We start from the raw sequence: 15186 nt of genomic DNA on the forward strand, positions 1-15186 counted from the left end.
CGGACGCAAAGAAGGAATTTAGTTTGTCTGCAATCTGTTTATCTTCCTTGATGTACCCTTTTCTTCCCTTGTCGTCCAGGGGTCCCACTGCCTCTTTTGCAGGTAGCTGCAGCTCTCAGAAACCATGGTCTTCAGGTATTTCCCTACCTGGACGACTGGCTCATCAAAGATTCAACATCTCAAGGGGTTATTGTAGCGACCCAACGGACTACGTGGTTTCTACAGAGTTTGGGATTCGAAATCAACTTTCCCAAATCCCAACTTCTTTTTTTTTTTTTTTTTAATTCTTTATTCATTTAAAAACTTATAACAAGTGCACAAGATTACAACATTGAAAATTTTTACACAGCACTTAAAATTCTTTCTATTATCAACATAAATAGTTTATTCCCTTCCCACCCATCCTTCCTCAATTATTTCAAACAAACATATCATGTATATATTGTAATATTAATTATTTGATAAAATTTCCTACCAATCCCCTCCCTTTATGTATAAATATACTATCAATGGAAAATGATGTCTACTCATTACAATAATTTGCCATTGGCCCCCAGATCTTTATAATGTTATTATAATTCCCTTTTTGCAAAGCAATTACTCATTCCATCTTATAAATGTGACACAATTAATTCCACTAGAATGAATAACTAAGATTAGTATAATTTTTCCAATTATTGGTAATATGTTGCATGTCGACTCCTGTCATAATCAATAAAAGTTTGTTATTATATGATGAAATTTGACTTTTTGTTCTCATAGACATACCAAACAGAATAGTATCATATGACAATGCTACATGGTTTTCTAATAGACAAATTTATTTGAGACCAAATTGATTTCCAAAAGGTCATAATACAGGGACAGTAAAAAATTAAGTGATCCAATGTCCCCGCTTCCAGATTACAATGCCATCATCTATTAGACTTAGAGCTATCTAACATCTGTAAACGAACTGGGGTCCAAAAAGCTCTATGTAACAAAAAGAACCAAGTTTGTCTCATAGATGCAGACACTGTACATCTCATTCTCCAAGACCAAATTTGTGGCCATTGAGATGCAGAAATTTGATGCTTGATCTCAATGCTCCCAATGTCTCTAAGACCCGTCTTTGGTTTTTATATTCATATATCCAGATTGCTCATTCAGCTAAACTCGCAGGAAAGACCAAGGCAAACTGGATGTCCTTGTTGTGGAGATCAGTGCAGAACGGCGACATCAGCTAATTACCTCGCTTCCATTTTAGTCTTCCCCTATCTATTGTTTGTCCCTTTTATTGTTTTCTTTCCTCAGAATGTTGTAGTTCTTATCATTTTCCTTTCGTCTTTGTTTGTCTTTGGATTAAGTTACTTGTTGTACTAACAATCCCTAGTGATGTCTTGTATTGTTAATTTTATAACCTCGTTTTACTGCATTTGTACTTTGTATAAACATTTATTATTGTACACTGCTTAGAAGTTCAATTAGGTGGTATAAGAAATTTTAAATAAACTTGAAACTTGCTGCAACCTGCACAGGATAATCATTGAATAACAGCACTTTAGTCCCCTTATAATTCAAAGCTCCCAACTTCCGAAAGGCTTTAAGAATACTCTCCTTGTCCCTCCAACTGTTGTATCTGGCGATTGCAGTGCACACCCGCTTGCCATCCAACACCTTGAGGTCGACACAGTGAACCCTCTCACATTCAAAGCACATGCCAGAGCCGGACAAGCCAAGTTTTTCCGGCAGCCAGGTGCAAATATGTGATACAAGTCGCTGTCTTTAACAGTCTCAGGCAGACCTACTAGGCGAAGATTATTACACCTGCTGCGATTTTCATACTCTTCCAGCCTTTCTCGCATCTTCTCACTCTGGGTATGCAATGCCGATACCCATGACTCCAAAGCAGAGCACATGTCCTCCTAGGTCGACACTTGCTGCTTCGCCTCTGTTAGCCACCGATTTTGCATGTCAAATATTTCATGTATTTCATCTACCGCCAATTCGAGCTTGTTAAGGCGGTCCGCCAGAGCCGCCAAAACTGAGCAGGTAATCTCCTAGATCTAGTCACTCACTGGGATGGTGAAAGATGCGGGCTCAACCACCATCTTGGCTGGGGGTGACTGGAGCTATTCTTGGAGCGGTTTCGCAGCTCTTATGGGCATACCAAACACTATGTTACTATGTAAGTTACTATATTGCCGGGGTTAGAGTGGAGCTCCCCTCTCCTGCGTCTGTTCAGGCAGGCTGCATCACATGACCCCCTATAAAGAGAATTCTTATGTTTTTCTTGACACAATGCATTTAGAAAATTTTCTTGCAGACAAAGCTTCAGTATCTAAGTAATTATTTCCTTGTAGGATATTAGGGGCTATAGAAACTGGATGTGTACTGGATGTGTAACTAGGTAGTATTTCTTGCTGCTTAAAATGTCTTTTTTTTTTTTATTCTACTCCTTATTGGAAGTGTTTAGTATTATCTGCAGAAATGATAAAATTACTATTTTTCCTTTTCACCGATCATTCTAGAAATAATATTAAGTAACAATTTCAGCACAGACCCCTATGGGAGTCCACATTCTCTTTGTCATTTAGTCTAATTGGAATAAATAATATTAATCATGATTTGGTACTTCAACTTCAAGCAGTTACTTATTTTCTTCAAAATGTTATTCCTAAACTTCTTGTTTTGTATGTCTCCTTGTAGGAGTCATATTATCCCTATTTTTAACATAACTTTATTGGTATTGCAGAGCACAGTTACAGAACCAGATATGAGGTTGCTCTCTCTGTAAAGATGTTGTACAGTCTCTAATTCCTGGTGATATCTGTACATGGTTGGCAGAGCTCAGTGATGCATTTAGGGCCCTGTTTCTAGTGAAGGCATTAATGAATAGTCTGGTTTTGTTTATATCTTCAGATCTGGCAAGTAACCAGAGTGCTGAGGGGCTTCTGGAGGATTGTGACCTATTTGGACCAGCAAGAGATGATGTGCTAGCAATGGCTGTGAAGATGGCAAATGTCCTTGATGAACCTGGCCAGGACCTAGAGGCTGACTTCCCAAAAAGTGAGCAGATAGTGAGGAAGGGATTTTCCTAATACTGAAGAAAGAATGTGTGTATGGTTTGGGGGGGGGGTGCGCAAAGGAATATGTGTCCATGATGAGAGGGGAGAAAGACTTGTCTGAGGAAAAGTGAGTGGAACATAGGTTGATAGACTTACCTGAATACAAAGGGTGGAGATGTTAGTAATTGAAGGAAGATTTGATTTTTCAGGGAGCTTGGAATGGGTGAGGGGCATTGTGGATGGAGAGGGGGTGACTTTTCTGGAGGTAGATGGATGAGATTTTGGAAAGGCAATACTTGATATACAAGGGTGGGTGGCACTGGGAGGAATACACAACTGGAAATGGAAGTTTGAGAGCAAGAAGAAGTAGAAAAGTGGAGGAGTATAGGAGACTAAGAAGACTTCTACAGTGACAAAATCTCCAGATCCTACAACCAGAGTAGTACACTATTCAATATCTGGCGCTCCTTAACCTCCAAAAAAGACCCCACTTCGCTCCCCTCCTCTCCCTCAGCCGATGTTCTGGCAAAATTCTTCAACGAAAAGGTCTCTACCCTGAGATGTTCCTTCCCACCTTCAGTCTCCTACAACTCCCTGATACCCACCGACTCCAATTCTACCCAAACGGTCTCCAACCCTATCCCAGTCGACAGATCCTGGACTACCTTTGAGCACGTATCTGAATCCCTGGTTTTCAAACTCTGCCTCAAACTGAAATCCTGCAATTGTTCCTTGAACCCATTCCCCTCCTACCTATACGAGAAAATTCCCGCACTGGCCATCTCTTCTATTACCAAACTCATAAACTCCACCCTATATTCGGGCCTTTTTTCCCTAGAAATGGGTCATATTGCCTTGACCCCCCACTACTGAAAAAATCTGACCTAGACCCTTCCACACCATCCAGCTATCGCCCAATAGCAAATATCCCTCTCTTAACCAAGATGCTAGAGTCCATCATATCTACCCAACTCTCATCATACTTGGAGAGATTCTCTATTCTTATTCCTTACCAATATGGCTTTCGTCCCAACTTCAGCACCGAATCCCTATTGACCTCCTTGATCTCAAAGGTTCAACAACTTCATTCTCGAAATAAGTTTGCCGTCCTCCTACAATTCGACCTTCTGCCGCTTTCGACGTTGTCCATCATGATATTCTCGTTTACCAACTCTCTGAAATAGGCATTAACTCCACAGTCCTTGACTGGTTCTCAAAATTCCTACGCTCTCGTTCTTACGCTGTCAACATGAATGGCACCTCATCCTCACCCTGGAAACCGATATATGGAGTCCCGCAAGGTTCACCTCTATCTCCCATCCTTTTCAACATTTATATGACCTCCCTAAAACTCCTCCACCTATCCCCCCTTGAAACAATTTACACTTATGCTGACGACATTCTCGTTCTCCTCGAGACTGATTCGAACCTCACCAACCTTTCTGAGAACATAGCCTCCTGCATAATGAGCCTCCAATCCTGGGCCCGCATTGTTCAAATGAAACTAAACGAGTCCAAAACAAGACTCCTTTGGCTTGGTCCAAAACTAGACCAACTACCCTCCTCCACCTCTCTGCCCTCTGGCTCTACTCTGCAGCTTGAGTTCTCAAGCAATGTTCTGGGCGTCATTATTGATTCTACATTGTCCTTCAACGACCACCTCAATTCCCTGGTAAAAAAATGCTTTTTCAGCCTTCACATGCTGAGGAAAGTTAGATCCTGTTTCCATCAAAATCACTTTACTGTCCTTGTCCAATCCATCATCCTTTCCAGATTGGACTATTGCAACTCTATCTACTTAAGCCTAACTAAGAAAAACCTTCATAGACTCCAGTGGATTCAGAATGCTGCAGCCAAGCTTATCTTCGCAAAAAGTAAATTTGACCATGTCTCTCCGCTTCTGTCCAAGCTTCACTGGCTACTGATAATCGCCAGGGTCCACTTCAAATGCGCCTGCCTAGCTTTCAAAATCCTACACGGCATCCTCCCTCCCTGTATCCCTCTTTCTAGGAACTCCTCAAACCCTAATACCACCAGATCCACCCACAAATTAAAACTATCCTTCCCCTCATTAAGAAGGATTTCCCATACAGGAAAACTAGGGACCTCCCTTCCCTTCAGAATCACCGAGCTCTGGAACAACCTTTCCTCCAGATAGAAGCAGAGGTAGGTTATAGAAATGGTCAGGAACCACTTCACAGGTCATAGACCTGATGGGCCGCCGCGGGAGCGGACCGCTGAGCGCGATGGACCTCTGGTCTGACCCAGTGGAGGCAACTTCTTATGTTCTTATGTTCCCCTCTTCGGAACCTGAGCTCTCTCCAACTTTTCCGCAAACATTTGAAGACCTGGCTATTCTCAAAAATCTGATACTTATTCCATCTCTGGCATTCTAAGCCCTCTAAAAACTCTCCATACTTGGACCTCTAACCCTTCATTGTAGTTCCTTTCTATCCCATCTCCTGTAAACCATGCCGAGCTCTACGAATGTGGAGATGATGTGGTATACAAACCTAAGGTTTAGTTTAAGATAATGAAGGTAGAAAATGACCTCATTCATTTGTGTTCTTTATTCCCTGGTAAACATTTAAACTGGAACCTAAACCACTATCAAATTAGATACTTAGTCAATTTTCAAATGCCACTGACTCTGTATATCTTTAATAAATGTCTCTGAGAGGGATTATGTGGCCTGCATCATATGTACAAATTAGAGACCTTGTCAGGAACTTTCTAGGAATTTTTTTGAACATGAATACCGATATCCCACTAGCTAATGCTCCGCTATCTCATATGCCAAAAGTTAGATGCCTAAACAGAATTTTATGGGAGTGAAATGGTAGCATCTAAGTACACTTGGGAGGAATTCATCAAAGGGTTTTATTGCATTAGTACACTAGTTGTTAACGCTGTTTGATGAATTCCCCCCTTAGTGCTATTCTGTAACTGGGCGCCCAACTGTTTTACCGTGTAGCTGCAAAAGGGGTGGCTCATGGGCATCTGATAGTAATATAGTGAAAGCTTCTGGGAGAAGTCTAGTGTTCACTTAAAACAGTGCATTACAACCAACTGACTCATTCCACCTTGCTTCTTCTGCCTTTTCATTGAGAAACTCAGCAATTAAATTTCTTAAGTCATAAAGATGACCTACCAGCAATGTAAAGTCCAATAACTCAGCAGTTAGGTGAAAAATGCTTGGTAAACTCTAGGCGTTACAAGCAATTAGGTAATAAGAGGAAATTAACACAGCTTTTGTACAGTATACAGTATATATGTTGCGTTCTGACTATATATGCAGTGTTCTAATAGTTCGGGGATAAACAAAGCAAAAATTTCAGTTCAACTTTGTCCTATATGCTTGTTCTTCCACAAAAAGCATATTACAACTTTCAGAAAAATTCTAGCTTCTTTACAGGATGTACTTGTCATGTGCTGAAACTTGTAAACTGCTTAATCCATTCTTTCCAATATCTTACATTTAACATTTATACTTTCTGAATAGAGGGGGGGGGGGAAGCTCTTCTCATACATGTTCTCAGGGGGATATCAAAAGTAGTCTAGAGATAAATATTCCTAATTCTTTCAGGTCACAGGCATTTACGTAACATACTGTATATAGAAACATAATGACAGATAAAGGCCCCTTTTCCTCTTGGCCTCATGTTAGTTAAGCTTAGTCTGTGAAATTCCCATAGTTTTAATAGAGTTTCATTTTTATGTTTTTAATAGCAATTTTTTGTAAACCATTTAGATAACCCTGATAGACAGTATATCAAGTATCCAATAAACTTGAAACTTTATCGAGTCTGCCCATCCACAATAACTATTATCTCTTCCTCTCTCTAAGAGACCCCACGTGCCTATCCCATGATTTCTTGAATTCAAACACAGTCTCTGTCTCCACCACTTGTTTTCTGCGACTCTGGTCCATGCATCTACCATCCTTTCTGTAAAAACGTATTTCCTTAGATTACTCTGGAGCCTATCACATCTTAAATTCATCCTATGCCCTCTCATTCCAGAACTTGCTTTCAATTGAAAGAGAATCAGCTCATGCACATTTACGCCATGTAGGTATTTAAACATCTCATGCCTTTCCTCTAAAGTATACATATTGAGATCTTTAAGTCTGTCCCCATATGCCTTATGACAAACACCACGCACCATTTTAGTAGCCTTCCTCTGGACCGACTCCACCCTTTTTATTTATTTTGAAGGTGCAGTCTCCAGAATTATACACAATATTCTAAATGAGGTCTCAGTAGAGTCTTATACAGGAGCATCAATACCTCCTTTTTCCTATCCATACCTATCTCAACTATCTCAAACTAGCATCCTTCTAGTTTTCACTGTCACCTTTTCAACCTGTTTGGCCACCTTAAAATCATCACATACAATCACACGCAATTCCTGCTATTTTGTCATGCATATACATTCTTCACCCCCTAAACTGTACTGTTCCCTCGGGTTTTTGCAGCCCGAATGCATGACCTTGCATTTCTTAGCATTAAATTTTAGCTTCCAAATTTCAGACCATTTTTCAAGCTTTGCCAGGTCTTTCTTCATGTTATTAACACCATCCGGCGTGTATACTCTATTGCAGATTTTGGTATCATCCACAAAGAGGCAAATCTTACCCGACAACCCTTCAGTAATATCATTTATAAAAATGTTAAAAAATTGATCAGATTTGTCTGACAAGTCTACCTCTAGTGAATCCATGTTGCCTCCAATCCTGTAATCCACAGAAACTTCACCACTCTCTGTTTTAAAAGTGTTTCTATTAATTTGCTTACCACAGAAGTCAGACTTATCCCAGGACAAGCAGGCAGCATATTCTCACACATGGGTGACGTCACCGACGGAGTCCTGATACGGACACTTTTAAAAGTGCATCACCACTTTTAAGACTTCAGCAAGTTTGCGATAGCCCGCACCGCACATGCACAAATACCTTCCTGCCTGACGTAGGCGCATGGTCCCTCAGTTTCCACGGAGCTAAGAAGTTGCGTTTCAATGATCGTTCAATTTTTTCTGCCTTCCCGCTCTCTGTTTATGACTTTCAGTCTTTTTTCTTTTCTTTTTACTTAGTTAATTAAAAACAGAAAAAAAAAATTTATTTTTCTCTTTTTTTGCTGTTGGCGGGTTTCTGACCCGGCGGGGCCTCTTTCTTCACTTTAGCCATCCGTTCAATTTGGCTGAGGCGGTATTCCCGTCCATGTCATGCCCGCCAATAGGTTTTAAAAAGTGTGGTCGCTGTGCTCGGGCTATTTCTGTGACTGACCCTCACCGTTGGTGTCTCCAATGCTTGGGGCCCAAGCTCTGTCCTGAAACTTGCATGCGCTGCTCTTTACAGAAAAGAACTTTTAAAAATCGTCGTCTTCAGCAGAAACAGCTCTTCAGTGATGCCATGGAAGGGGAGCCGATATCTTCATCCACACCGACCACACCAACTAAGACGACACCGAAAACTTTGACGCTAGTGGAACCACCGACATTGACTCCGGTGTTGCAGTATACCATCTCTTTGGGTAAGCGGCTAAGAAGCCTTCCCCTTCCTTCTCCAGGATGCAGGTCAAAGCTGTATTGAGTCAAGTCATGCTGACCTTGAAAAAGTCCCGTAAGCGCACAGTCCCGATCTCAGTGAGTGCCTCTACATCGACTTCCTCATCACCAGACCGTGCCACTGCACCTTCAGTACCGTTGAGAAAGCCTACGCCTCCCATACTGGTGCTAACCCTTAAGCAAAAAATTGATGCCTTGCTTAGGGAAGATCTCTGTGAGCATTTCCAAATGTTTGTTCCGACACAGCTTCTGCCGGTGTCGACACCGGCTCTCCGGTACAGGTACAGTCTGAGCATATCATGACACTGACCACCGGCACCGTTGATGTAGCATCGACACGGTGTCAAGATCTGTCCTGCCATTCAAGGTCTATGACACAGGTGTCGAAGCATCAATCATCTCAACATTGGTCTTCATCTACCCAGTCATCGACGGCTACCACGCCTGTCAAGTCCTCGGAGTGCTGATAGACAGAGGTTGTACCATGCAACCACAAATCAACAAAATTATAAAAACATCATTCGCCACTATGAGAAACCTTAGACAAGTTCGAAAATTCTTTGACAGAAAACAATTCCAACTTGTGGTTCAATCACTAATCCTAGGCCTAATAGACTACTGTAACATACTATATCTCCCCTGCCCAACAACAAAGATGAAACAACTCCAAACAATTCAAAACACAGCCCTAAGACTTATCTACTCTTTGAAAAATACGACCACATCACAGAGGCCTACCATGACTCACACTGGCTCCCAATACAAGCCAGAATACACTTCAAATTCCTTTGCCTACTATTCAAAGCTATAAACGGAAACAGCCCTTCCTATTGGAACATTCGACTAATTCATTCCACCTCAATCAGACACAGGAGAACCCACACAATATTCACACACCCGCCAAACAAAAATGTCAAATGAAAAAAAATATATGACAACCTTCTGGCCACCAGAGCAGCAAAACTGGACCGACAATTCACCAATCTGCTGACTTCAACCACAGACTACAAAACTTTCAAAAAAGAAACAAAAACCTTACTCTTCAAAAAACACATAAAACCAATATAACTTTACCGATAAAAATTCCAAACTCTACCGACATTACCAATCTACTCCTTAGCAAATTAGAAAATGTTCTTATATAATCTTATGTATTAAGATCATAACAATTCTTATGTAATCCGCCTTGAACTGCAAGGTAAAGGCGGAATAGAAGTCACTAATGTAATGTAATGTAAGGTGTTTTGCAAACGCAAGCATACTGACACCCTCACACCAGACTGACACTGATCTCACCATCGGTCCCTATCGATGTTGCAAGACTTGGATTTGTTAGGAGATTCTGATCCCCACGTCTTCAGCATCCTTCTCCCTCCTCCCATCTTCCCCATGTCCTTTCAGCGTCCTTCTCCACCCCTTTGTCTTCTCCAGTGCTTTCAGCGTCCTTCTCCCCCCTCAGTTTTACCCATTTCCCTTAAGCATCTTTTCTTCTCCACTCCACCTTTCCTCCCTTTCTTCCTCCCTGCCCCTTACCTTAGTGGCGCTTCACCAGGAGGAGTGGGAGGAAACGCATAGAGAAACAGTTGCATCCAATCCAGAAGAAACACATCGGCCTCTAGACGATGAGGAGAGGAGAGTCTGGAGCACAACTGGGGCAACTTGTGCGGAGCCGCAAACAAGTCCACTTGTGGAGTGCCCCATTGCGCAAAGATGGAATGGAGAGCTGTAGAGCTGAGCGTCCATTCGTGAGGCTGAAGAATTCTGCTGAGGTTGTCTGCCAAGGAATTCTTCTCCCCTTAAATGTAGACTGCCTTCAGGAAAATGTCGTGGGCAGTCAACCAAAGCCAGATTTTCTGAGCCTCCTGACAGAGCGGGAGAGATCCCGTGCCTCCTTGCTTGTTTATGCAGTACATAATTACTTGATTGTCCATCGGGAGCTACAAAAACAAGCAAAATCTGAAAACATGGAGGATATGTGGTCGTCTCTGAAATCCATACTACACGAAGCAACAGACCGATACATAAAGACAGTAAGTAAACGCAGGAGAAACAAAAGACCCCAATGGTTCAGTAAAGAAATTTCAGACCTAGTTAAACAGAAAAAAGACGCATTTATCACCTACAAACATCTAGGCAGGGAGGGGGCGAAGGAGGACTACCTAGACAGAACTAAAGCTGTCAAAACAGCAGTCTAGAGAGGCCAAACTCCGAATGGAGGAAGAGCTAGCACGGAAAATTAAGAAAGGGGATAAATCTTTCTTCAGCTATATTAGTGACAGGAAAAGAAACAAAGATGGGATAGTACGCCTGAAGAAATCGGACGGTAATTTTGCGGAATCAGATTCTGAAAAGGCAGAACTGCTAAACCAATACTTCTGTTCAGTATTCACCCGAGAAGCGCCGGGAGTTGGTCCACAGTTACAGACGGGAGATAACCAGAAAGACCCATTTCAAGATTATGAATTTACACCCAGTAGCGTCTACGACGAACTATCAAGACTCAAAGTAAACAAAGCCATGGGACCAGATAACCTGCATCCCAGAATGCTCAGGGAGTTAAGGGAAGTCCTGGCAGAACCATTATCTGTTCTTTTCAATCTTTCCCTAAGCACAGGAAGGGTCCCCTTGGACTGGAAAACCGCCAACGTAATCCCACTCCACAAAAAGGGCTGCAGGACAGAAACAGCAAACTACAGACCAGTGAGTCTCACGTCTATAGTGTGTAAACTCATGGAAACACTGATCAAACAGAATATTGACACAATCTTAGACGAAGAAAAACTGCGTGATCCACACCAACACGGGTTCACCCAAGGTAGATCCTGCCAATCTAATCTGATTAGCTTTTTTGACTGGGTTACTAGACAACTGGATGCAGGAGAGTCACTGGACGTAGTGTATTTGGACTTCAGTAAAGCATTTGATAGCGTTCCTCATCGAAGATTACTGAACAAGCTAAAATCGATAGGATTAGGAGACACTCTAACTACATGGGTTGGGGATTGGCTGAGCGGCAGACATCAGAGGGTAGTGGTGAATGGTACTCCATCTGAAGCATCGGACGTGATAAGTGGAGTGCCGCAGGGCTCGGTCCTGGGTCCGATTCTATTCAACTTATTCATAAGAGATATGACGCAAGGACTTAGGGGTAAGGTATCGCTGTTCGCCGACGACGCCAAACTTTGCAACGTAGTAGGCAGAAGCTTATTACCTGATAATATGACACACGATCTACTGCTGCTGGAACAATGGTCAACTACTTGGCAGCTTGGCTTCAATGCTAAAAAATGCAAGGTAATGCACCTGGGAAAGAGTAACCCACGTAGAACTTATGTACTAAATGGTGAGACCTTGGTTAGGACCACAGTGAAACGCGACCTAGGAGTGATCATTAGCGAGGACATGAAGGTTGCCAATCAAGTGGAGAAGGCTTCCTCCAGGGCAAGACAAATGATGGGGTGTATACGCAGAGGTTTCGTCAGCAGGAGACCTGAAGTTGTGATGCCGTTGTACAGAGCCATGGTGAGGCCTCACTTAGAGTACTGCGTTCAGTTTTGGAGACCTCACTACCGAAAGGACGTGCTGAGAATCGAGTCGGTACAGCGAACAGCCACCAGGATGGTCTTGGGGCTCAAGGATCTCACGTATGAGGAAAGACTAAAGAAATTGCGACTGTACTCACTTGAGGAAAGAAGAGAACGGGGAGATATGATTGAAACGTATAAGTATATCACGGGACGCATCGAGTCAGAAGATGATATCTTCCGGCTCATGGGACCCTCGACCACCAGAGGGCATCCGCTGAAAATCAGGGGAGGGAAGTTTCGTGGCGACTTCAGGAAGTATTTCTTCACCGAGAGAGTTGTGGATCATTGGAACAGACTCCCACTCCAGGTGATAAAGACCAGCAGCGTGACGGATTTTAAGAGAAAATGGGATACTCACGTGGGATCTTTAAGTGAGTAAACTCAGGGGGGATACATGGAATGGGCAGACTTGGTGGGCTATAGCCCTTTTCTGCCGCTTTTTTCTATGTTTCTATGTTTCTATGTCCATGCGAAGGAGGTGGACTTGAGGGCTCAAGAGATGTTGGAAAGCTTTGAGTGCATAATACATCGCTCTGAGCTTGAGTAAATTGATGTGAAATTTGCACTCTCTGGAGGACCAATGACCATGAGTTTGAAGGCCATCTAGATGTGCCCACCCCCCAAGCATAAGGGGATGCATCCGTCGTTATTACCTTGTGATGAGGAGGCAAGTGAAAAAGGAGACCTCTGGATAGATTGACGCGACTGTTGAAGAGACAAGGTTACAGAAATATGCTGTGAGAGATGATCTGTCGCTTGAGACCACTGAGAAGCGAGGAACATCTGAGGAGTGCGGAGATGCAGTCTGGCAAGTGAGGTAACCTGAACTATGGAGGCCATGTGACTGAGGAGAACCATCATGTGCCTTGCTCAGATTTTTTTATTATTATTATTATTATTAAGTTTATTATTATTAAATTTTATTAAGTTTATTAATTCTTTTGATTAATCGCTTAATCATAGTTCTAAGCGATGAACAAATTAATTAAAATACATTTAAGGGAAACATTACAAAACAATACAATACAAACTTCAGACAATACAATTGGTTGAAAATTAATTCATCAAATTCATAACATAAGGTAAAAGAGGGGTAATGAAATACAATTTAATATAGGAAAGTAGAACAAAAAAAGGAAAGGTACATAAGGGAAAAGAAAAATAAAAGCATATTAATAAAATAAAATCAATGACCTGGGTATTAAAAAATTAAATATCAAAAGCATCTTTAAAAAGAAAAGTTTTTAAATTACTTTTGAATTTTCCCAGGTCCTGCTCCCTTCGTAAGTAAATTGGAAGGGCGTTCCAGGTCTGTGGCGCGGTCACTGATAAAATAAATTGGCGTCTTGTATTTATGATCTTAAGTGAAGGGATAGTTAATAAGTTTTGTTCATTTGATCTTAAAGTTCTCACAGGATTATATGGTATTAGGCACTTATATATGAATGCTGGTGTTTTATTGAGGAGGGATTTGAAGGTAAGCAAACAGAGTTTATATGTTATCCTGTGGATAACCGGAAGCCAGTGTGCATCTTTTAAAAGGGGTGTAACATGATCAAACTTTCGAGAATTGGTAATAAGTTTGATGGAAACATTTTGAATTATCTGAAGGCGTTTAATTTCATTTAATGCTATTCCCTTAAAAAGTGCGTTACAGTAATCTATTTTAGAGATTACCAAAGAATGAATTAGAATATTTAGTGATGTTGGACAGGTGGATAAGAGCGTTTTGACGACCTGGAGGAAGAAACGCCCTCATAACAGTAGTGTTGAGAATGGCCCCAATGAACTGCAGATGTTGAGTCGGAAGGAGGTTCGATTTGGGGAAAGTGATTTCAAAACCCAGAGTTTGAAGAAATGAGATGGTGTGAGTCGTCGCTAGAGCAACCTCCTGAGATGAGTAGGCCTTGATCAACCAATCATCTAGATAAGGGAAGACCTGAAGATGGTAGGATCGTAAGGCTGCTGCTACCACAATCAAGCAATTCGTGAGGACCCATGAAGAAGATGCCAGACCGAAGGGACGTACCTTGTACTGGTAATTAAGTTGATTCACTTGGAAACAGCGGTACTTGCGGGAAGCCTGATGAATCGGTATATGAGTATAGGCTTCCTTGAGATCCAGAGAGCATAGCCAGTCATTTTGAGCCAAGAGGTGATAGAGTATGGCTAGAGAGAGGGCATTCGGAATTTCTCCATGACAAGAAACTTGTTTAAGGCTTTGAGATCCAGAATGGGGCAACACCCTCCCATCTTCTTTGAAACTAAGAGGTAGTGGGAGTAAAATCCCTGAGTTTGCTGACAGAGAGGAACTTCCTCGATAGCATTGAGGAGAAGCAGGGATTGAACCTCTAGAAGGAGAGAGGACTGCGCAGGGTTGGAAGCAGACTCTCTTGGAGGATGATCTGGAGGAAGGGTATTGAAGTGAAGAATATACTCCTAGTGAATGATGTTTAACACCCAGAGATCGGATGTGATGAGCTCCCAACGAATGATGAAATACTGAAGTTGACCTCCTATAGGCTGAAGGAGAGGTTGCAGTAGGGGAACTGTGGCTATGCTCTGTAGGAATATGTCAAAAAGACTGAGCAGGTTTTGGCAGAGCAGGCGGTTGTTTTTTAGCCTGACATGGTTGTTGCTTTTGCCTTTTTGGTGGAGGCTGAGCAGGAACAGAAGCCTTGGCAAAAAACCTGCGTTGGTATAAAGAAGTAGGTTTAAATTGTTGAGAGACAGGTGATTTCTTTTTGGGCTTGACCAAAGTGTCTCATCTGGTCTCATGGGCCGAAAGCTTCTGCGTAGCTGTGTCGGTAGAATCGCTGAAGAGTTCGTGGCATTAGTGAGATGGTCAATGTTGAGGCCAGACATTTGGAGCCATGCCAGACATCTCATGGCCACTGACATGGCCACCGTTCTAGAGGTGAGCTCAAACGTGTCGTAAGCTGAACGTACCATGTACTTGCACAACTGCAAGACGGTGGAGATAAGAT

At 42.1% G+C, this 15186-nt stretch overlaps 1 protein-coding gene across 13 annotated transcripts in view; it reads left to right on the forward strand.

Annotated features, from left to right (window-relative positions):
• ZMYM3 (zinc finger MYM-type containing 3) overlaps positions 1 to 15186 on the forward strand; it is a 677821-nt gene that overhangs the window by 537038 nt on the left and 125597 nt on the right. For all 13 annotated transcript variants that reach the window (XM_033945153.1, XM_033945158.1, XM_033945160.1 and 10 more), the window contains one exon: positions 2902 to 3048. In XM_033945153.1, the coding sequence (XP_033801044.1) occupies positions 2902 to 3048 (147 nt within the window). The remainder of the gene's footprint in view (positions 1 to 2901; positions 3049 to 15186) is intronic.

This window comes from Geotrypetes seraphini, chromosome 5, assembly GCF_902459505.1.
Source record: "Geotrypetes seraphini chromosome 5, aGeoSer1.1, whole genome shotgun sequence".
NCBI lineage: Eukaryota > Metazoa > Chordata > Amphibia > Gymnophiona > Dermophiidae > Geotrypetes > Geotrypetes seraphini.